This window comes from Rhinopithecus roxellana, chromosome 5 (assembly GCF_007565055.1).
Source record: "Rhinopithecus roxellana isolate Shanxi Qingling chromosome 5, ASM756505v1, whole genome shotgun sequence".
NCBI lineage: Eukaryota > Metazoa > Chordata > Mammalia > Primates > Cercopithecidae > Rhinopithecus > Rhinopithecus roxellana.
Window position 1 is genome coordinate 12678450 of NC_044553.1, and position 24518 is coordinate 12702967.

Consider the following 24518-nt stretch of genomic DNA (forward strand, 5'->3'; position numbering starts at 1 on the left):
TGCAGGCCTAATCTGGATCACCTAAGTCAGTACTTTTGATTGAGAAAGAAAGAAAATTTTATGTGGTTTTTAAATGTATTTGTAGTAGTCCTGAACTTCAACACCTCAGACTGATAAGAAGAGCCAAAGACAAATTACAGGTGGGGGAAATGTTTACAATTTGTATCACAGAAGGTTAATGTCACAAATATATAAGGTACTCCTGGAAATCTCTTGTTAAAAGACCTACAGTCAGATAGACAAATGAGCAAAGGATTTGACAGATAGTTCACCAAAAACGGAAACTAAGTAGCTCTTAAAAATAAGAAAATATGCTCAACCTCATTTACAAAAGGAAAAATGTGAATTAAAACCACATAGAGATACCACTTTTCACTTGTCAGATTGGCAGAAATCCAAAAGGTTTTGTCAAAGATGTGGGGAAAACAGACACTATCCTACATTCTATAAATTGGTATAGCATTTATGGGGTAGCAATTTGAAAATACCTATGAAAAATACAAAATGTTTACATAGTTTGACTCAGCTCTTCTCTTTGTAAAACTCTTCTTTCTAGAGACTTACCCCAGAGATATCCTTACCTACATGCAAAATGCCATTTGTACAGAGTTATTACTCAAAGCATTGCTTAATAGGAAAAGACTGGAAACAACCTAAATATTCTTCAGTAGTGGACCAGTTCAGTAAATTTGGGTACAGCTATACAGTGGAGCCCTCCAAGGGTATAAAACCGAACAAAGAAAAGCTGTATGTATAGCCACAGAAAGAGCTCCAAACATATTAAATGAGTTAAATATTAATATTATTGAATATATTGAGTCATATTGGTAATATATATTCAATTAATTTAAAATGTTACTAAATTAAATGTTAAATAATATTAAATATTACATTACTATTTTAATATTGTAAAATATTACATTATTTAATATTGTAAAATGGTTTAAATAATGCTTATATGCATTAAAAAATCTCCAAAATGATTAACAAGACATTAATGTAGCAGTTGCCTTTGTGGGGAAGGGGACTGAGCAGGTGGTATACAGGGAGATATTTTACACTTTTCGAGTTTGGAACTATGTGTATGTATTAGATATTTTAAAACTAAATAATCTTAGATAAAATATACAGTCATAGTTATAAACATAGTTATTAAAGTGCCAGTTTGAACTCAAAAATAAGATTTATCATGTTTGGGCAAAGTCTCCATGCCATTTTGTTATATAATCTTATAAATGTCTTTTCTTCTTCTTCTGTTAAGGAAAATATCTTCCTACATAAGTATATGCATATTCTTCCCTGTTGATATTTTTATGAAACTTCATTATTATGTCTTTTTCATACTCATTACAATTATTTATTTTCAATTTATAATTTTTTTCCCTACTTATAGTAGCAGTAAAGATTTTAAAGATTTTTTTTACAGAGAGTTCTTAATCCTAAAAAAAGTGGATCAAGCCTATTTCACAATTGTCCATGATACTTTTTTACCACTTAAATTCAAGAACTTACTGTGATGGTACCTGTTATAGGTAAGTCAGTTACTCTCAAAGTGTGAGACGTTAAATTCCTTTAAGAAGAATCTTGTTTCTTTGGAATTTTTCAGAGTTTCATAGATATTCTTTAGCGACATATGTGTCACGTAGTGTATTCCGCACTATTCAACAGTCACATTCGACTCACGTGGTCACTTTCTTCCCTCTCATCTCTGCAGAATGAATTAAAGATTTAGTTGGACTTTTTCAGCTTCCTATTACGAACTTCTAAGTACATTATGCATACTTCCTATTTTGTCATACAGAACATTAAAAGACTCAAGATTTAATAAAATTCATAATTTTTTTAACTGCAGATTCACAGCAATGAAAAATACAATGACTGTCAATACAGTTTAGTGCCACTGCTTTGAATCATGCCAAAGCACCAGCAGCTTTACCCACCAGTGTTCTAGCACCATCAGTGTAGAGACCAGCACCGTGGAAAAGGCAGTTAATGTCTTTGTATTATTATGAAGGTAGTTTTGGCCTCATGTACCTAGACCCCATGGCAGGGTCTCAAGGACCCTCTGGGGCTCATGAACCACATTCTGAGAATACTGATTTGTACCAACCTCTTAATTTCATAGCTGAGAAATCTGGATCTTTGAAAGGAAAAGTAATGTAAACTAAGGTCAGAGGAGGCTTTAGGGGCAGAGCTAAGATTTAGGTCACTGGGCTCTTCATTCTCTGAATAGTACCAGCTCAGCCTCTTTAAGTAAAGTATGGTAAGCCAAGCAAGAATTCACATGTTTCTTAAGGAAACATAACACATTACACACACAGACTAACTGGACCTATTAGAAGGATCCGTGGCAGATCATTTTAAGCAGAGAACTAAGCAACTCTCAGAAGACCTTGAAAAGATAGATTTGTTTCCGCGTTTTCCTCCTTTTAACAAGTTTGTATTTCCAAAACCTACTACTGACAAAAATCACCAAGCAAAAAGCACTACAGCACTCACAGTTCTCAAGTATGGACCTTAGTGTGGAGAGTTTGTTCGTTTTAGTCATTCCCATTAAAATGATTTCTAGGGTTAATTGAGTATCCAAAGGCAGAATATCAGAATGAACCAAGAAAGGGCTTTATGCTGCATTTCCCACTGTGGAGTCAAGTTAGTAGACTCAGAACTCAGAAATATTATGGCCTGAGGGGAAAAATCAAAGCTAGATCTGAATTTAAGGTATGAGAAAGAGTAAGATCTTGGTCATTATTGTCTGGAGTAGGGGTAAAGACAGAAAAAGTCTAACAAGAAAGTGAAACATAAAGGAGAAAATAGTTCATGGAAGGAATTAGAGGAAGTGGTGCATTGTTTTGACTGTGCCTAAAGTGCAGTGCCAAGTGCCTTCTGACCACAGGGGCTAGGAGACTGACTGGGTCCTGCAGCCAGTCCTCAGGGGTCCTTTCTCTCAGATTTCACACTTTCACAGCCTTCGAACCTGGTACTACAAGGCCTAACATTTTTGGGTTTTGGTTTTTTTGTTTTGTTTTGTTTTGGTTTTGGTTTTCAATTTAGTTGATTTACTGTAGTTTTAGATGATAACATTTAGTTAGTATCTATTAAGAGGAAAATATTAAAGAATGTCTACATTTTCTAGTGGGTATTTCTACAACCATTGCACATGAGCAGGCTTGTGCAGGTATGTGTATATCTCATAGGATTCGGCCTCCGTGTCATTATCTTCCAATTATTATTTTCATCTCTTGACCATCTGCTGTGTCAGAAACTCCTTTGGTGGCTGGGGAGAGAGAACTAAGGCTCTCCTCTCAAGCAGCCTACATCTGGAGGAGGCAGCAGACCAGAAATAAGCAAGCCCTTCAGGCAGAGGAAACAGTGAGTGCAAAGGCTGCAAGTCAAGATCATAGTGGAGAAGGATGGCAGTGAACTCCACTGGACTTGGAAGGGCAGGTAGAGGCTGAGAGAGGTAGGACCTTCAGGCTAGGTAGAGTTTGGGATTTGTTCTAGGAGTTTTGAGAAGCTGTTGGAGGGTTTTAAGCGGGAGAGAGGTATAATCTGATTTACGTTTTTGTACAATTTCTCAAACTACTGTGTGGAAAAGAATCTAGGTGGCAAGTATGAAAACAGGGAAACCAGTTTGGAGGCTAAGATGATAGAACCCAAGTAAGAGATAATGGTAACCAAAACCAAAATGGGAAAAGTGGAAGGATTGAGGATGTGTTTGGAGGTTCAGCTGACAGTGTTTACAGAGGGCTGATGTGGGCATGGAGGAAAGTGAAGAACTGGGTTATTCTTGGGTTTTGACTTTTGGCTTGAGCAAATTGTATGTCAGTCAGTCATTGATACAGGGAAGCCCCAGGGTGAAGGGATATCCAAGTTCTGTTTGGCACATATTACATTCAAGATATTTATCACACATACAGGTGGAGATTGGGTATGCTGGTCTGAAGCTCAGGGGAGAGATCGACTTTCAGCTGATTGGTGGGATTTGGTGATACTATCTAGGGAGAGAACAGAAAGAAAAGGGAAGGGGGAACTATTTACCAACTAACCTGAAAGTTTCATTATCTTAGTACCAAGTAGAGATGGACCAGGATATGCTGGCTCAGCGTAAGCCCTGGATTTAGCAATATATTGATCGTTGGAATCAGCATGAATGGTTTCAGTAGAGTTGTGGGGAAGGAAGCTCAGTTGGAGTGGGTTGAGGAAGAAGGAAGTTAAAGATATGGGTGAGGAAAGGGAGGAAATAACTAATGACAGGTTTTCTAAGAAGTCTTGCTGTTAAGTGAATCAGAGAAACGGGGCTGGAGCCTGAGGGTTGCTTGCAGGTGAAGGAAAGCATTTTTAAAAGTGGGAGACTAGTCCCGAGCAGTGCTACTCAAACTGCACTCCCTCTGCCCAGCAGTGAAATGTTTGTTAAAATACAGAATGAGATGAGCATACAAGTTGAGAGGAAACCTTTATGACAGTTTGGCATTGCCGAAACATCCAAGCAGACGATCATTTCTCAAGTACTCATTTTTATTGTATGTTTAAAAGGCATCAGTGATGGGTTAAAATTTAAAACAACAACAGCAACAATACTGGTCCTTTAACCACAGAGTTTGAGAAGCTCTAGAATGTGTGTGAGAGCTGATGGCACCATCCAGTATAAAAGGAGAAATTGGTGACTCAGGAAAGAGAGGAGATAGTATTAGGAGCAAAATCCTTGGGAAAGGGAGAATATTGGAATACCAAGTGTCAATGGAAAGATTGCTTTTAGATGGGAGCAACAACTTTTCATCCTTATCCCAGGAGGGAAGTCAGAAAATAAAATGATTGATGCAGGGAGATGGGTAGGAATTGGTTGAGGGAGGTGAGAAAAACGGGAGGCCCTTCTAGATGCTTTGATACCATCTTACCTGTCCTGGCTTCAGCTGACATCCAGGCAAACCCAAACTTTTCTTATATATATAAAATTTAACATACTGAATGGAGCAGGTTCTCACTGTAGCTGGTTATATAACTATCAGCACTCTGAATATTACATGAAATTCAGAAGCATCCTGGCTTGCGTGCTATATGAATATCAGATGAAATTCAAAAGCATCTTGGCTTGTGTGCATGACTGCCTTTAAAATAATGTAGAGTTGATCCAGTAGTCAAGAGAAAGGGCAGGCTGCAAGTTTTCCACATTTGAGTGATTTTTCAGCAGGAAAGTTACTTAGTTTTATTTTTTGTTTTGTTTCGTTTTCCTGGAAAAAGCAACATGAGGCTTGCATCATAAAGAATAAAATTTTACCAGCACTCTAGAGGTTAGATTTAAGTGGAAGCAAACTGATAAATCATACATATGACCAATCAAGGTAAGTGTCATGACTTAAAATCATTGATCCTAGCAGTCTGTTCCAGTTAGAATAAAATTTCCTGTTTTACAGTCAATGACTTCATCAAGACATTAATTTAATACATTTGGATGAACTCAGAATGTGGCCCTTCTAGAAAAGAATAATTACTGTACACAAGAAGGAGTAGTTACAAAACATTCAAACCAGCAGAGTTGGTTTGAACTTATAACAGAGCTTGAAAAGGCATTGCCCTCTTCCATGGAGATTAACAAATCTTGGGACAGTGACTGTTGCTGTGAGGCTCCAGGTTTGGTGAGATGACTGGAAAATTCTAGAATTTATCACGTTTTACTCCTAAACTTCATTGGAATAGAGGCTCAGGACGGGTTTGCGTCTAAGTTTGAAGTTGGCTTTGTTTTCACCTTTATACTTTTCTCTATTTGTTAAATATTTTGCAGTAAGTCTTCATTACTTTTCTAATTTTCTTTTTAAAAATTGTTTAACAAAATTAAAGCAGTCTGAATCAGTAGATCTTCCAAGTTACCCGGTTTTTAAATGAATCTAGCAGAGAGGAGATTTTGCAACTTTAGAAGGATGAATTATATGATTTTATAATACATCTAATTTAGATTTTACATTGCATTTTTTAACAAGTTATGTGTTTTCTAAACCTGAAATGCATATATCTAGGCAATATGCATCTGTTCAAATTGTTAAGTTTCAATGAAACCAGCAGTTTAGTTCATTCCAAGCATATTTCATTAGGACAAGAAATTAAGGGTTATAAAAACAAGAGAAAATAGATATCTGTGGTCATTGGTTTTAGAAAGATAGTCTGTGCATGAGAATGTATATATGAGATTTACAAAAGAAATTTGATATTGTTCTAGGAAGCAAGCTGAGCTAAGTGATACAAGATTTTTTTCTACTTTATTCATTTGGATGAAAAATGTATTACATTGCCTAGTTTGTAGACAGAACTTTGAGACCAGAGTAAAAATACCTTGGAAATTGACTTGGGAGCTTTATGTGCATACATCTCAGGTCTCTGCATTCCTCCCATTGGCAGCTTCAGAATCAGAGTTACAGTTGTTGGGAGAGAACATTAATATCATATTTAGTGAGAAAGTGTTAATTTATGTATAAGTGATTTTAACCTAAGAAGTCCCTTTGGCACATAAAACACTTAGCACTGTTTTCCAGTTAGAGATTCATGAAGCAGCATTACATAACTTTTTAAATATTCCATATTGAGGATTTACATATTTGTAAACAAATACTTTTCCTAGTTCACAGGAGAGAGTAATACCTGTCTTACTTGAATTGATCGAATAGGACAAGCTTCATTAAACCTTTATTGGATGCTTTGTTAGAAGCTTTGTTAGAACTTTGTCACATCTTCCTAATGAAATGTATTCTTTCTGGCAGCGTTTAAATCTTCACAAAGAAAGGTTAGTCAATATAGTATTCTTGACAATCTTTTAGACTTCCACAAGAGAGTTTTTTAAAAATTCAAACTTGAAATGCCAAGACCAGCTTTTGAAATCTTTCATTTGACTACATCCCAAACTTTGGGCTGACTTCATATCCTTCTCTTTCATGCTGAGTAGTGTTAATGGACATTTATCTCTATGTCTGGATTAGGGCTGTTCTTGCTCAGTGCTGGGAGTCACTGTTGAATTTACCTAACAAGGAAAACCATTCTGTGGAGCTGGGCAAGAAAGTAGGGAGCAAGAGTTCCTTTATTTAAAATCTTGCTTTTTTTAACCCCCGAGATAGGAAAAAAAAAAATTGTTGTGAAAGTAATATTGCTTCCTGGATCCAAGAGATAAAGTCTGATGAGTAGCCAAAGATCTACTGGTGTCCTCTTAATTGAGCTTTTTCTCAATACTTAAAATCTAATGAACTAATGAGTGGCATAAAGTGAGTGAAACAAGATGAATAAGTTCTAGTGATCTGCTGTGCACCACTGTGCCTGTAGTCAACAATGACTGCATTATGTGCTCACATATTTCAGAGGATACATCTCGTATTGTGTTCTTACCACAATACAATACAATTAAAAATGAATATCTCTAATATTTGGTTACCCTAATATCTTCCCTAGTCAAATAGGAAAAGGAGCATGAATGAAAATCTTGCATTAAATTCTAACCCTCAGAACAAAGATAGTGAGTGTTAAAGGGATCTTGAATGCTTTTTCCATGTGAATAAAATACGGCACCCTGCTATTTTCCGAGTGAATCACGAGTACATTTGATTTATTTAGGTGGGCAGATCAACAGAAAGCCCTATCGACTTCGTTGTCACAGACACGATTTCTGGCAGCCAGAACACGGACGAAGCCCAGATCACACAGAGCACCATATCCAGGTTTGCCTGCAGGATCGTGTGCGACAGGAATGAGCCTTACACAGCACGGATATTTGCCGCCGGATTTGACTCTTCCAAAAATATATTTCTTGGAGTAAGTACTGTCAAGAAGTACATGATTTCTAGAAAAACGCTTGTGATTATGACATGGAACATTTAATTGGAGCAAAACAAATATTGGCTTTGTATGTTGCCTCTAGTGAGATTTTGAGATTTTAGTTTTCAGGTGGCCAGTTAAAATCTGAACATTAGTAAGCATTACTTGCTATTCATTATATTTTTTATATTGTAATATTTACAGTAAGTACTTTTTAAAAAATATGCCTGTAACATTGTCCATAATGTATTTATGGCAATTAAGAGGCTTATTTCAGAGAGAAAAATAAATGGCCAAATTTAGATCATTAGGGCTTAAAGGAAAATGTTAGTGATTCATTCATTCAAAAATGTTTTATTGAGTGTTTGCTATGTTCCATACTGGGCGTTTTAGATGTGGGATTACAGAGATCAAAACAGACTTGAATCCCTATGCTTATAGGGTTTCCTTGTAAGTGAAGCCCAGAAGTTTTAGTGAATATCCAGGTTTAACATAGTTTCCTTTTGAATTAGGATATTTTTGCAGGAAAAAAAGAACCCACTTAAAATGGTCTAAAATCAATGCAAATGTACTGTTCCCACATAAGAAGTGCTGAAGAAGGCCAGCTGCAGGGTTGGTGGTTCGGTGGTTCTGTGACATCCAGGGCACCGGGTTGTCTCTGTCTTGCCTTCTGCCTCCCATGGTGCACCAGCCTCTTCATGGGAGGTCTTGTGAGTGAGAGCTGGCTCCTGCACCTTCACATGTCCCCTGCCACATGACAACTTCCAGCCAGAGAAGAGGGTGACAGAAGCACTGTTTCTTCTTTGTCCCTTCTTAGAGCACAGACACCTTTCTCAGAAGCCTCCCAGAAGATATCCTGTGTCATCAGTCAGAGCCCAGTCATGTGCTGTACCCACCTGTAAACCAGCCATTGGGAAGAAGGCTGGGAGTGTCATGTTGGGTTAATCAGGATTCCCCCCACTGGCCCCAGCCATGTAAACAGTAGCTGAGCTCTGTCACCAAGAAAGCTGAAGGGAAGAGCTGTGGCATAAGCACCCAAGAGTGTCTGTCCTATCATCATGTCAAGCTACATGTGCCATCTACCTTTGAGAATTTAAACACTGATGGTTGTGTAAACATAATGACCCTGACTTGTTGGCTTAACATTTTTTGAATTTTCTAGCTTTAATAAAAAGTCTGTCTTTATGACTATCCTTTGTTCTCTATCCTGACAGTGAGTACATAGAAAGCACTTTTAGATATCACGATAAGGGCATGGCACAAGTATAACTGAAAAGAGAAAACACACCAGATTCCTGGAATCTCATGGAGCTGTGGGGAGGGTAAAAAGAATCTTAGAGGGAGAAGCCCAGGCATCCATTTTTTGCAAGTTCTTGAGAACTATAGTATGTGTCCAGTGATAAGTCATTCATCCATTCAGCACTTCTTTTATAGTGTCGAAATAATTGTGTATTTTATCCTTGTGATTATTAGCTTTAAATAAAAAATGAAAATTCATCACCTTCCTCCCCTCTGCCTCTACACAATGTATTAAAGAAATTCCAGAATCCTTCCCATTTCAACATCATCTTAACCTACTTTTTTTGTTCTGCCGTGTGCCCTCCAGGAAAAGGCAGCAAAGTGGAAAAACCCTGATGGCCACATGGATGGGCTTACTACTAATGGTGTCCTGGTGATGCACCCTCGAGGGGGTTTCACCGAGGAGTCCCAGCCTGGGGTCTGGCGCGAGATCTCTGTCTGTGGAGATGTGTACACCTTGCGAGAAACCAGGTCGGCCCAGCAACGAGGAAAGCTGGTGAGTGCGCTTCAGTCTGCAAGACATACCAGACTACACAAGCCTAACTCGAAGGCTGTTGTTTTCCCTCCCCTGACGTTCGGAACCTTTGTGCGAGTCCAAGCGCCATGTACCATAACTCAGCAGAAGCAGAATTCCACAAGCCCCTGAAAGCAAGAGGGAAATGGCCTTATCTCCTTCAGTGGTTCAACTTTTGGGGAGTAAATTGTGTTTTGCTCCTTACCACCTGAAGAATATTATCTTTTATTGTATACCTCACCACAAAAATCTGTTTAAATTCACTTTAAGAAGAATAAACTTACTTTTAGTGTAAAACTTTATTGATATGGAAAACATTTGAGCAGTCCAAAAACAATTAGTAAAAATTATGAATTAAGGAATTATTTACTAGACTTTCTGGAACTAAAAAGTAAGTCAGCTGGTTTTCCCCTTGAATTCCTATATATTAAGGCAGAATTCGCTATACTGTCCACCAGAATCACAGCTACTTTTTTCTTGAGATGATTTATATACTGCATTGACCTGGCATGTTAATATTTTCCTATAAATATCACCACTTATACCCCTGCCCTAAAGCAGTTTTTTTAAACCCATTCTTTCTTGGAGAATAATCATAATACCTTAAATGTGTAACTCTGGGTTTCTGATCTTGCTATAGCCATGTAGCACAGCCACTGATTTTTAGTAAACTGTCCATTCCTGTACTTTTGCTTAATTTGCTAGGTAGAAGCTAGAACAAGAGAGAACAAATGTCTTTTTCTAGAAGCTAGAAGAGGAGTTCTTCAAAACTCCCACAGAATAAAATGTATGTGGAATAGAGGATTTGACCTAGCACTTGTTAGAAAGATCATCAAAAATGTCTAAGATGGAAAAAGAAGCTGGGGGCTGTTTTGCTAACCTCATTTGCTGTTCTCTACTGGATGTTTGTGTTTAGGGAATGGTTATTTTTATATCTATTTTACACCATTTTTCAGCTACAGGCACAGCTTATGCATCTTACAGTGCATTATGGCTGAATAAAAGAAGCATTTTCTTAAAAAAAAAAAAAGCAAATTCAATAAATTTTGCATAAATGTTTTCAAGAAATTGTAAACAAGGAAATGTGAAAGCAGTTTTTCTAAATAATCTTTTGTTTCTGATCACTGGATAGTTTTATACAAAACCAACCTAGATTGGCCACACTGATTATTCATCATTATAACAGCAAGAGTAAGAAGTCAGTAAATGGTTGCTGGGTGCAGGCTCTGCGTTAACATTTCCGACATCAGCTCACTTCATCTGCACAGCAGCCCTCTTAGGGAAGTAGAGTCATCCCTATTTTATGGATGAGGAAGATGTGGCATAAAATTAAAGATTGTCCAGTGTCACAGAGTTAGAAGGTGGCAGCTGGTGAGATTCAAACTCAGGTCTCCCTGATGGAGAGCCTGGACACCTAATACTACTCAGTACCATGTTGTGGGGAGCCAGGGATGGTTTACACCTGAGCATTTGCCTCCCTGGGTGAGTATAAAGCATACACTAGACTCCATGGGGAGTGCCTTTGTCCAGGAGGTCATATCACAGGATGAGTTTCTTGTCCACTCTGGTTATTGTGTAGCGACCCTTCTTAGGCTGCTACATGTGCCGGAGAATTTTACAGTGTGACTGAAAAGAAAGAATTCCAAAAATGGCTTGTATTAATGGGTTGTATTAAATATACAGGCTATTTTTGAAGTTAGTCCCTATAAGCAACACTTAAAACTATGTAAAATTGTGCCATCCCATTTGATAGCATCCGATTAACCTGACCAGTTACAAAGGCTTCCATCAGCCTTACCTTGGGCTTGTGGTACACAGAACGGATAATCCTTCCTGCAATCTCCTCTTGTTAACCTCTGGAGAACATTTTTTTTGTCTGTCTTCAAGGAAAGTTTACTGACTCTTTAAAGAGCTTCTGTTTTAATTCATGACTCATTGGTCCTGTACATGTTGCTGGTAGCATTCGATATAAATTATGTTTATCTGGAGATTAGATTTTGGGGACAGTCTCTGGCAGTACTTGTCATTTGCAGTCTAATACAGAAATTTGGGAAATCAAGTGATCTGCTAAAAGTCTAAAATATTTGTTAAAACAGTAGTAGTCACATTGTGGAGCTAGTGCTGGTGGAAGATTATGTATTCATGTCATACACAGCATTTGATATGAATCAGTATACTAATGTATGTGTAACAAGAAGTCACCATTGTTTTTCATTATTACAGCAAATGATGGAACCTCAGAATGATGTGCTAATCAACAAAATTAATTAAATGTGGGGGAAATGTCTTTTCAGGCCTTTAAACCTTGAATAAATAGGTGAATGGAGTTTGAATTGTGCCCTACTTTTTTAGCTAATGATAACATATGGTAACGTTTATAATATTAGTCTAGGAGGCCCTTGAGTATTTAATTAAATTATATATGAAATATTTTATTAAACTAAACTGGCTTTGTATAAAATTAAGTAAATTCAGTTAAGTTGATTGCATACCTAATTTTAGGTGAAATTATAAAAATAACCGTAGAGTAACTATGTTCAGGCTCTAGCAGGTGCTTTACATTAATTGTCTTTCCAGTGTTGCTTAAAATAACCCATGAAGTCAGTGCTGTTGTGTCCATCTATAGATGAGGAAACCTGGGCTTTAAAAGGTTAAGTCGCTTGCTAATAAGAAGTGGTGGATGGGGGGTTGACTTCACTACCCTGTGCTTAGATAGTTGCTATGTAGGGGCCATTAGTTGCCATGGTGGAGGCCAAATGTCTCTTGCTTCCATAGTACTGTCAATTCCTGTGCCTGCTCCTAGCTTTTCTTTTGTGGTAGAATTTAAAAAATAAAATCTGAATTCATGCCTACTAATGATTGCTAAATCAGACCACCAGGTTCCAGTCCTGGTTTCGCCACTTAGTTCTGTGGTCTTGAATCGATGATTTAACCTCTCTGTGCCTGGCTTCCACATCTCCTAAATTGGAATAATATTAATACATGTCTAATAGGATTGTTGTGAGAACTAAATAAATACAGTAGCTGGAAAGGATTGGAACAGTGCTGGACACAGTAATGCCCCATAACTGGCTGGTTGTTATTACCAAGTAGGGGTTGCAAACTGGGGATATGGCAGAAAACACCAAGTCCACGCTCTGCCTTCGAATTGCATGGTCTGGAGGAGGTCACAGACTAGGCAGCAGATCAGCAGATACTGTGTGATGAGCACAGTCATGAGAAGATACCAAAGGTACTTTCCCTCCACAGAACACCTACCCCAGATGTGGGAGTCAAAGGTATGTGGAAAGTAAAAGGCCATACACCCCAGATTTATGATAAGACTTCATTGTTTACCAAGAAGTGCCCTGCAGGAGGAAAAGGGGGTTGTTCCACAGCCAGAGGCTAGGCCACCACCACACCTCAGCTTCTTACCACATCAGTGTAATCCTTTAGACACAGTTTTATCCTGCAATGAGGCCTCCCCTGAGAATTGCCTGTGGTCAGCAAGGGCAGGAGCCTCATGACACCAGTTAGGGGAGAGGAGAACATGGGATGCTCGGTTTCGTGGTGGGGCGGGGAAGGAGCATCAGCAAACTTCAGGCTGTTTGAAAGGAGTCACAGTGTGTATCCTATACAGTATTAAGATTTATCATTTTCCTGGGACCTTAACTTTTTCTAACAACTAATACTTGGGAAGGGCTGATTTCTTCATGACAAGGAAAATGTCCAGGGCAAAGTGACGTCCAGGTGAGACCTGGATAACAAGTAGGAGTTTGCCAGCCCAGGGCTCAGCTGGAGTAGGGTGTGCTGGGGTGGAGTATTCTAGGCAGAGGTTGTTCTTGCACCTGCCTATGGGTAGTCTGAGGTAGTGCGTTCATGGACTCTAGGTCCTTGCAGCTCATCGCAGGGCAGTCCTGGTTTCCAGTTAGGAAGAGAAGAGCTACAGCAGGAGAAGTCGAGTGACTGCATTGGGAGTGACCTTTTAAGTGTGTTAAGAAGCTTGGGCTGTACCCCAAGGGCAGCAGAGAGCCGCAGAGTTCTTTGGACCAAAGATTAACAACATTTCTAGTGCTTCCCATACCTCTCTCTTTCCCTTATATGGTTCTTTTCCTCCACCCCAGCCCCTGGCTCTGTCCTCAGTCCTCTCTGGAACCCTACCTGGGCAGTGGCATCCATTCCCACAGCTTCACCTAGGTGCCGGTAATATCCCAAATATGTTTCTGCGAGCCTGATCTGTCTCCCACACTGCATCACACGTGCCTTGTATGCATTACCACCACCGATACTCTGCACACTCCTCACATTCAGCACACCCAAAACTGAACTGGCCTGGCTTTTGCTGTTGAACTTATTTGGTTCTCACAACAATCCTATAAGACATGTATTAGCATTATTCCAGTTAAATGGATGTGGAAGCCAGGCCCAGAGAGGTTGGTCATTGACTCAAGACCACAGAGCTCCTCAGTGGTGAAATCAGGATTTGCTCTCTCATCTGTTATTTCTCCTGTGTTTCTCTGTCTGTGGAAAGCCCTGCTCTACCCAGACAACCAGGCACGTAACAGGCTCTTGCTCAGATCAAGAGCTGAGTGCCATCGAGTCTATTTCTTTCTCTCTACTCCCTGTGCCTCTGTCTCTTGCCACTGAGACTGTCTTTGTTGAGGTGTACTCATCCTCTCTACCCAGAGAGAGCACCAGGTGCCTCCTTCACCACTCATCTTCTACCCCTCCAACCCACCCTCCAAAGTTCTAGAAGTGATCTTTTTGAAAGGCAAACCAGTTCTTGTGTAGTTACCTAAACCCCCCACCAACTCCCTCTGGGCATGGACGCCAGCCTCCCTCTCCCTCCCGCCTGGGTCTCGCGCCCACCCACTCAGTGCCCTGAACTGCGTCCATCCTTGTTCAGCCTGGCTGCACAGCCTCGTCAAACTCCCTGTTGCTCCCTCGATGCATATGCCATTTGGCCTCTCTTCCCTCTCCCTGCTGTGCCTTCCTGCTATCCTCCCTACTGAGGCCTGACATCTTTCTCAAATCTCTGTTAAAGAAAAACCTTGTAGAAACCATTTCTGACCATCTGTCATCATCAGAGTAGTAGTAGCAGGTATTTACATAGTGTTTACTGCGTACCAGACAGTGTTCTCTAAGAACTCTCTGCATTTACTTATCTAACACAACCACCTTTTCTAAAGTTTACACAAGGGGAAACTGAGGCACGGGGAGCTTAAGTAATCTACCCAGTGTCATACAGCTAGTAAGTGGGAGAGTCAGCTTTCAAACCCAGAGTCCACACTCCTGGCTGCTGTAGATTTGTGGCCTTGCACAACGCTTTACTGGCCTTCATGCACTCTGAGCTCTGGGCATGTCTGCCTTCCACTACTGAAGAGCAGGATGGGGAAGAGGTTTTATTGGCCTTTGGTAGCCCCAAGGCTTAGCATGCGTCTGGCATGTGGAGGCAGTGGTCAGATTCTTGCTGACCATGCCTAGCTGCTGCTTATCAGCTGTTCATCAGTCTTGTAAGCACTTAGTGCATAGTACAGGCCTCCTTCTAAAAATGAAGGCTCATGTTGAACTGTTCAGCTTCAAACCTTACAAATGAATAATGAAGGATAGATTCAAGGTGGAGGAAACTAAGGGTCACCAGGAGTGCTTTGGACCCTGCTGTAGTGACTGCAGGCCCCCAGCAAGGTCTTCTAGATTGGCTGTGGTCGAAATGAGGATGAGTCTCCACTGGATGAACTGATAGGACATCTCTCGTCCTATGGGATCAGTGAGTCATTGTGTTACTGACTTAAGGAGTTAAAAAGAAAATCTTAGGAGATTTGTGAAGTTCATTAAAATAACCACTATAGTAATTGAACATGTAAAACTAGGTATACATACTGTGCTCAGGGCTTTGTATATAAGGCATATATGTATTATATCCAGTGATCAGATGAGGAAACTGAGGTTTGGGGAGGATAGGTTACTCCCCCAGTTCTGTTTCTGTGGGATAAATTGCCTCCCTGTGTTACCTTCAGAGATTTTTTTCTTGTTTTGAACGGAAAGAATCTTGGAGTGATTTGCTTGATTTTGCTTTTAAAAGGCATGTGTCTCAAACTTGTTGTAGGTGGAAAGTGAGACCAACGTCCTACAGGACGGCTCCCTCATTGACCTGTGTGGGGCCACTCTCCTCTGGAGAACAGCAGATGGGCTTTTTCATACTCCGACTCAGAAGCACATAGAAGCCCTCCGGCAGGAGATTAACGCCGCCCGGCCGCAGTGTCCCGTGGGGCTCAACACCCTGGCCTTCCCCAGCATCAACAGGAAAGAGGTGGTGGAGGAGAAGCAGCCCTGGGCATATCTCAGTTGTGGCCATGTGCATGGGTACCACAACTGGGGCCATCGGAGTGACACGGAGGCCAACGAGAGGGAGTGTCCCATGTGCAGGACTGTGGGCCCCTATGTGCCTCTCTGGCTTGGCTGTGAGGCAGGATTTTATGTAGACGCAGGACCGCCAACTCATGCTTTCACTCCCTGTGGACACGTGTGCTCGGAGAAGTCTGCAAAATATTGGTCTCAGATCCCATTGCCTCATGGAACTCATGCATTTCACGCTGCTTGCCCTTTCTGTGCTACGCAGCTGGTTGGGGAGCAAAACTGCATCAAATTAATTTTCCAAGGTCCAATTGACTGACACCCTTGACAGCCATCTACGACTTTATTAACAGGTTACTGTGAATATTTTGCCACTAACTCTAGATTTTACCTTTTTGTAATGCTGTTTATTAGGGGAGGGTGACGGGGCTGGAAATAAAGAGAGGGGACACAGTGATGAAGCATGGCAGCAGTGTAACAGAGACCAGTGGTGTGTTGCATGCCCAGAACAGCAGCATCGTCATTGAAGTCTGCTTGATTAAACCATAATATCTTTGTAATAATTGGATTTAAAATGCCATGCTTCTATTTTTAACCTTGGGTTTTTAACCAAGTTTTGTTTTTGTTTTTGTTTTGTAATCTTCAACAAGACTTTAAATCATATTTTACAGATGTAGAAGAAATGTATTCAAAAGTGTGGGCTCATGAAGTTCCCTTCAGTGCAGTGTGGTGTAGGTGTGATGCGAAGGGCACACAGTGTCTAGAAATACTTGATCGTGGCTCCAACCTGACCAGACAGCAGAGGGGCGGCTCTGTACAGTGTGACTGGTGGACAGATGGCCTTAGACACAGGTGGTTTTGAAATCTGGGGCTTCTTTCTGATTTATTTTTCTGACTGGTTGGGGGAGAGAATATTCATATCTTGTGGCCTTTTTTTTTTTTTTAACTTCAATGGAATTTACTTCAGATACTCATTCATCAAATACATGGCACTTCACAGACAATTTCCCATAACTTTTTAGCCTGTCTTTTGTTATTTCTGCCTAATATGATTTGCCCCTGATACTCATCTTGCACGGCTAGAACTGTTTGGTTGATTAAAATACATCAGCTCTTAAAAACTCACTAACTGAGGATAATTACAGTAGTAGACATGGTCTGGGTACTATACTACCATGTTTGTTTGCTGACTGAATTAAGATTTAAGAATGATTAAAAATAAGCTTTTACTTTTTAAAACCACTTGGGGTTTCATAAAGTTTGTGGGGGGTTTTTTTGTGTTTTTTTTTTTTCCCTTTGTTAAGAAAGCCAAATTCTGTGAGTCTGAAAGCAAACCAATCACAATGATACAGGCATTTTTGTGCACTCCCTTTTTGCTGTCACCTTCCCTTGCAGCTTAAGGAGCCCAGTAAGTTTTGAAAATGTTTGCAAATCAAACTAAATTTAAGTGGGATCATTAGATATACACAACACCAAGTGGTATGTCTGCAGAGATAATTCAAAATTCCTGATTTTGAGAGAACAAATGGGTGTTTGCTGAGGATTAATTAAATCAGAATTTCATATGAGCTCCACCATTCCTGTTACTTTCATTTCATTTTGGTTAATAATTCTTGGATGCTTGGCACCAGTCGTATCACTGCTCCCAGAAGGCAAAGATCCTTTAGGACATGAGACTAGTAGAAGCTGGCTGAGATAAAATAAAACCCTGCCACGTGGAGTAAGTATTTATTTAAACTGATGTTCTCTTAATTTGACCTTTGCAGATTTGGGTGACTTTTTTTTAACCTTTGTACATATACATAATTTATATGATTCTAATGTACTATATCCATACTTGAATTGGTTTTTTCGTATTTTGCCTACTGGCAAATATTTTGCCTATTTTCAGCCATTCTAACCTATTTGAGTACCCTTTTCCTTAAAGTGATATGATATATTACTCTTGATTGCTGCTGCTTAATTTGACTTAATATGTTTAAAGTTCAGCCTCTCAGTTTTAATATAGCTTTATTTTTCAATGGAGATCATTGTTCAGGATGAGACATTTTTGGTTTTGGTTTTTTTGGATAAATTTTAAATGATGTGAAAATCTGACAACAGTCCTCTTATGGATAGCTTGCTCTATTCTGTATAGCTTACTCTACCTGCAGACAGAAAATGAAAGAAAAAGATGGACTTGCCTAGAATAATATATTTAATGCCTTTTGGTTTAGCCAGAGCCTCTGATGATTAGCTTTCGCTGATAGAGTTTGTCTTTTCAGCCTATAATTCTTTGGGCCCCAAAGAATGATAAAGGAGGCACTCTTTCTCTTTTCTTGCTGTACGCCTAGAAAGTGGTTGAAGGATTCTTGATGCCCTAAAACCATCTTGTTAGCTAAATGGTCTTGCATCCAGAAAGGCCAGATTTTACCTACCAAGAAAAAAGATATTTTTCCAGAGAGTTAGGTATATCATAATTTTCCATTTCAAGTCCTGTTTATGAGTCTAGTCATCCTGCAACATGACATATCCCCCAAGTTGGACACATCCCATATTTGGGCATATGTCTAACTAAAAGTTTCTGACTTTTAGTAAATTCAGCTTAAATGTAAGTTGAAATTTGGGTAATAATTTCCAAGCTCTTGGATGGGGTAACTGAACCGCCCTCCATGGGCTCCACATCTTTTCCTTTGGCTTCCAAAGTGAGGTCCTGCCCACCCTGCCTAAGGAACTGCAGAGAGGTGGCAAGTTAGCAAAAAGGACACCAGGCTGTTCTTGGCCACTTGTAGGAAGATCCCTTTATAATTTTGACTAAGGAGATTCTTTTTTCACAGTTGTTAGTTTGTGAGAATAAAGAACTCTGTAGCTCACCAAGGTAGAGAAATACAGTTCAGAAAAGTAATTTCTCCAAGGTGACTTCTTTTTTTATGTCTTGCTTGCCATCACTTTAAAGGACTAGCCCCACTCCCTCATATGCATACACAAGGAAATTGCAGACCAATTAGTTGTTTTGGCCTGACTCTAATGCCTTTTGCAAGTAACTTTCCAGAAGTAAAAGCCCCAGTGATGTATTCCCATAGAAATATTTTTCAGTTGTTTATGTCGTTTACTACAAAAAAAAAAAAACGATTCAGAGTGGATGGAGTACAACTCTGAGTATTTTTCTAGTCCGGAATTTTTTATTAATAATCGGTGCTGCCGGGTCATGCATGCTGCAACTCTCAACATTTCCCTTATTTGGTTCAGCTTTTAGCAAAAAGGGCTACAGTTCACCCTGCAGAGTAAGTATTAAGGTTTCTGGATTTTTTTCCCCCAACTGTGGCCCAAAAGAATTAAAATCTGTTAATATAAATAGAGAGCATATTTATCATTCCTCGATAGTTAATTATAGACTTTGGTACCTTTGTGCCTCAGGGAAGCCACGTGATGTAACTGGTTATAGAATTTCAGGGTTAGGGTTTAAAGAAAGGAGAAAGCCATTGGAAAAATGATGGGCTCCATTAAGGAGACTAATGAATCTGGATGCAGAAATATGCCAGAAACTGGCATAAACATGATTGTAGTAGAATTTATTTTCCAGTACCAATAGGGCAATTATTTTAAGTTAATACATATACTGTATTGGGAAAGTTGAGGAGAACTGTTTTCTTCATAAAGCTTCAATGCCTTTTTTTTTTTTCATGGAAAAACTCAAACCTCTGTTATTTGGGAGCTCCGTATTGTGTGGGCACTTACGAGAGTTTTCTGCTTAATTGAAGTGTAATATAGGTTATGGAATCGTTACCTGCAGTTCTATGGTTTTGTTCCACTTCTTTTCTTTTTTAAAGTCATTCTATTCTTTGGATGTGCTTGAAAGGGTGTGTGATTACACCATTGTTAATGCTGGGTAAAAACTATCTTCTTGCAGCCTTGCCTCATAACAGTAGAATTTCTGATAGACAAACCACAGGACTTTGATTTTAAGCCAAATCCAGCTCCATCCCTTTACTGTCCATCTTTGCGGCTTAGGGTATGATGCTCCTCCTCCTGTGCGGCCAATGAGACAACTTCAGCACCTTTTTAAAAGAATCTAAGCATCACTGAAGCAGTAATGCAAAAAAAGGTTCAGTATTTTCTTTTTAGTAAAACTTACATCCTTTCAAATAAGTTTTTGCCTTCATGAAGAATCCCTAGAGGAAGATAAGGAATATAAGTATTTTCCAGTTTTACTTGACAGTTTCTAAACATGTTTCTAAACAAATAAAAATAAACTCAATGAAAGATGTTCCTTTTTAGCTGAGATGACAGATTGCTTCTCTGTATTAAATAGTCTAGAAGTTAAGGGGATGGTCACATTTACCATGTATTGTGTTATGAGCAGTTAAATTTTATGAATATATTTGTAAAATTGTTGTTTTATATTTCATGTCAAATTGAAAAGCTTATTTCTTCACTATTGTACCTGTGGAAATACAAGCCATTTTACAGGAAAAAAATCTTCAAAAACTATTAAATGGATATCAGTCTGTTTGTGAGCCATTGTCTTCAGATTCTGTGGTTGTCACTGAGTTCATCAGGACATTTAGTAGAAAGTTGTTATAAGTAGAATTGATTTTTTTCACTTCTCTAACTTCCAAGGTAATCTCAAACTGTTGAGTTTATTAATTGTTTTATATTCTGCGCAATACATATTTAAACCTGGATTCTGAAAATCCCCTACATTTTTTAATTAAAGAAATTTCCTTGGTGCCTGTATTACTATTTCTTGTGACATTACATCACTGTCAAATAAATTTAACTTCCAGGGGAATGTAACCTGACTTGTAGAATTAAAAGTTCCAGCTTCTCCGGAGGCTGAGGCAAGAAAATCACTTGAACCCGGGAGGAGGATGTTGCAGTGAGCCAGGATTGCGCCACTGTATTCCAGCCTGGTGACAGAGCGAGATTCATCTCCAAAAAAAAAAAAAAAAAAAAAAAATAGCCGAGTGTGGTGACGGGCACCTGTAGCTACTCAGGGGGCTGAGGCAGGAGAATTGCTTGAACCTGCGAGGTGGAGGTTGCAGTGAGTTGAGATAGTGCCATTGCACTCCAGCCTGGGCAACAAGAGGCTCCGTCTCAAAAAAAAAAAAAACGCACACAGTATAAAAGATTTAAAATGGCACACCTGTATAGGACATTTACCAAGAATGGAGCTTGCAGGATTAGAATTTTGCTCTGGCGGGAGTGAGTGAGTGAGTGAAGACCGAATATGAAAACCTAGGACATTACACTACACACTAGAAACACTGTGCACTTAGACTACACTAAATTTATAGAAAAAAACATAAGCCAAGTAACCTTAGCATACTGTAACTATTTTACCTTCTAAACCTTCATTTTTAACTTTTGACTCCTGTAATAACACTTTCCTTAAAACACAAACACATTGTACAGCTTACAAAAATACATTTTCTTTCTCTATATTCTTATTCTCTCAACTTTTTTATATTTAAAATTTTGTTTTTAAACTTTTTTATTAAAATCTGAGATGCAAATACATGCATTAGCCTAGGCCTACACAGGGTCAGGATCATCAATATCACTGTCTTCCACCTCCACATCTTGTCCCACTGAAAGGTCTTCAGGGGCAGTAACGTGTGGAGCTGTCATCTCCTGCGATAACAATGCTTTCTTCTGGAATCCCTCCTGAAGGACCTGCCTCAGGGTGTTTTACAGCTAACGTGTTATACAGTAGGAGTATATTCTAAAATAACTATGAAAAGTACAATAACATAGTTGCTTATTATCAAATATGTACTGTACTAATTGCATGTGCTATACTTTTATATCACAGTGCAGTGGGCTTGTGTACACTAGCATCACCACAAATACGTGAGTAATGTACTGTGCTAAGACGTTACAATGGCTACCACATTTCTAGGCAATAGGAGTTCTTCAGCTCCATCAGGATCTTATGGGCCCACCGTCATAGATGCAGTCCATTATTGACTGAGGCATTGTTATGTGGTGCATGACTGTCTATCTTTCTAAACTTAAAAGTAAGAATTTTAAATTGGATGTCAGTAGCAGGAATGTGTCTGAGGCTTGCAAAATGAGGCCATGCTTCTTATGGCTGCGGAGCTGCAAGCCTGAACAAACTGTTTTCAAGCTGTTGTGCCACCCAGAACACCCACTGCTAATTATGGGACATGCATTGGAGTGCCCAAATGGACCGTTCTTAAGCATCACTTCCTTCTTTTGTCTTCTAAACAGGTTCTAGTTGAAGAATATCAAGGTTATTCTTGTGAGTTAAAAGAAGTATAATGAATTCTTTCTTGCCTAATTTCAGGTTTGAACTTCAGCTTACGTCAGAATTTCCTGAGGTTTCCTTAAAATGCAGATTCCTTAACTGTGTCTACAGAGGCTGATGTAGTTTTCTAGGTTTCTCTCCATGAATTTTCACTTTGGACAGACAACCTAGATGATATTACAGGTGATCCACGTTCTATACTTTGATAAATTCTTCTTCAGCTACATAATTGTATTGACTGTATGCCTCTGCTGTGCAAGTTACTAAATTCCCATTGTGCTCATTGGTTTTGGCACATCCAATGGGCATGTGCCATTGGGAACTTGAGGCATGTGGCCCCACATGGAGATGGGAATGGATGGCCTAGCCAAACAAGGGCCCTTCCTGCCCCGTGAGTCTAGCTGCTCTTTTCTCTTCGGTGAATGGATCTGACTCTCTTAACTCCTTTGCCTCTTTTCTAAACTTGCATTCCCCATCCTTTGCCGTTGGTTTTTAGTTCATGCCTTTCACCGTTTCCACTCTGCAGAAAAACAACCTCCAGAAGTTTTCAAACTGGTTTGAAAGAGTTCAATGTTAAGGATGAGATTTTTTTGTACATAGTGTGGGAAGCTTGCTGAATTCTCACAATTGTCATTAACCTGACAGAAACTTGCTGTGGGTAAGCAAACTGGGTATCATCAGAGCATATTTCATAGGCTTTGGGTTCCTATCGTCTAGTGATGTATTTATAATAAAACTGGCAAAGGGACTTTTTTTTAATTTCAGGGTTTGATTTCTATATACATTCTGGAAATGTTCTGCTGTTTGGATTCATTGAGTTCAAGTATTTCCTTATCTGTAAAATAGAGGTGATGATAGTGTTTCTACCCCTTAGAGATGTGGTCAAATCAACATAATACAGGCATTATAATATATAGTGAGTGCTCACTAAATGATAGTTGCTTATATTATTCCCTTGCAGTAACATTGCCCTAAGTGTTTTCTTTAAAATTTTGAGTCCCAGAAAGTATCTGCAAAAAAGGTCATGTAGTGTTGTAACTGAGAAATAATCTACTATACCTCAAATTCATTTAACCACAGACTTTCTTTTTTCTCCCCATAGAAGGTATTTTGAATTCTTGGTGAATGCTAAAATTGATAGAATTTAACTATTGCCATACATTCTCAAAATTTATTTTAAATGAAAACAGATAAGCATGAACCCAATGTTAGTTGTTGCTATTCATGAGGTTCTAAACCCTTATCTTTAAAGAAAAATACTGTTACTGCTTATGCAAAACTGTATCACAGCCTCTATGACTTAAAACAGTTTAATATGATATTACTGATCACCATGGAATAACTTTATTTTAGGAAAAGAAAGACATAGCAAATATACTTGTGACTACATATTTGAAAACGCAGTATAAGACTATTGACAATTAATGCACCACCCTTTCAGTTGGTAGATGTTTCTCAATTTTAAATATATTTATTTTCATAATATCGAAGCCCTATTCTGTTATTAGAATTAGTTTATTCATTTGGAATGATTCACCTATTGTATTGGATGGATGCCAAACCGGATTATTATCCCAGTCTGCTGATGGAAAGCATCCAAAAGTTTTACCGGTTTTTTTGTTAGTTTCTTGTATAGGGTAAGAATAAAAACTCATTTAAATTGCCATAATTTATGCTATGAAGCCCAATAAACTAGCCAAATTTCAAGTTCCTGCCTTCCATCAACATTTCCATTAGATGAAAACTCCTCATTTATCTGAACCAATTGAAGGTAGTTTGATCTTTTTATGGATTTGATTCTCTACTTAACATTCATGAGTCTTTAGGATGAAAACTGTTTCAGAAAATGAAGATTTCAATGACTAGGTTAGTCTGAATCAACATGGCTGAAATTAGAAAACACAAAGCCAGTGTGATCAATGGGAAGATCATTGACATAAGTGTCAGTTTCTGTTAATTGTGTGGCCTCTAATTAATTGTGTGATCTTTTGCAAGTTACTTAATCCCTGTCTGTTATTTATTCTGGGGGATGATAAAATTGGACCAAATCAATGGTTTGCAAATCGTTATATATGTGCACAACACTTTTGAAAAAAATCAAATAAAATCTCATGGATTCTTAACACACAAGTAGAGAGAAGCAATATTGCAGCAATATTTAAGCTTTGTAAGCTTAAATTGGCAAAATTGTGTAATGAGAAAAAAATGTCTAGTGTTAGAGGAAATAATTATAATCTTATATCAGTCTCATCTGTTTTTGAACAAGTTTGTGTGTTTGTTGGAGAAAATGATTTGTAGCTCACTTGCAATCTTAATACTCTTTAGTCCAAG

At 38.8% G+C, this 24518-nt stretch overlaps 1 protein-coding gene across 4 annotated transcripts in view; it reads left to right on the forward strand.

Moving 5' to 3' along the window:
* Positions 1–20650, forward strand: part of PELI2 (pellino E3 ubiquitin protein ligase family member 2) — a 184431-nt gene extending 163781 nt beyond the window's left edge. For 3 of the 4 annotated variants that reach the window (XM_030931178.1, XM_030931181.1, XM_030931180.1), the window contains exons 4-6: positions 7591–7788; positions 9398–9586; positions 15690–20650. In XM_030931178.1, coding sequence (XP_030787038.1) covers positions 7591–7788; positions 9398–9586; positions 15690–16256 — 954 coding nt within the window. In that variant the 3' untranslated portion in view covers positions 16257–20650. The remainder of the gene's footprint in view (positions 1–7590; positions 7789–9397; positions 9587–15689) is intronic. The other variant, XM_030931179.1, reaches the window with a different exon arrangement.
* The last annotated feature ends 3868 nt before the right edge of the window (positions 20651–24518 follow it).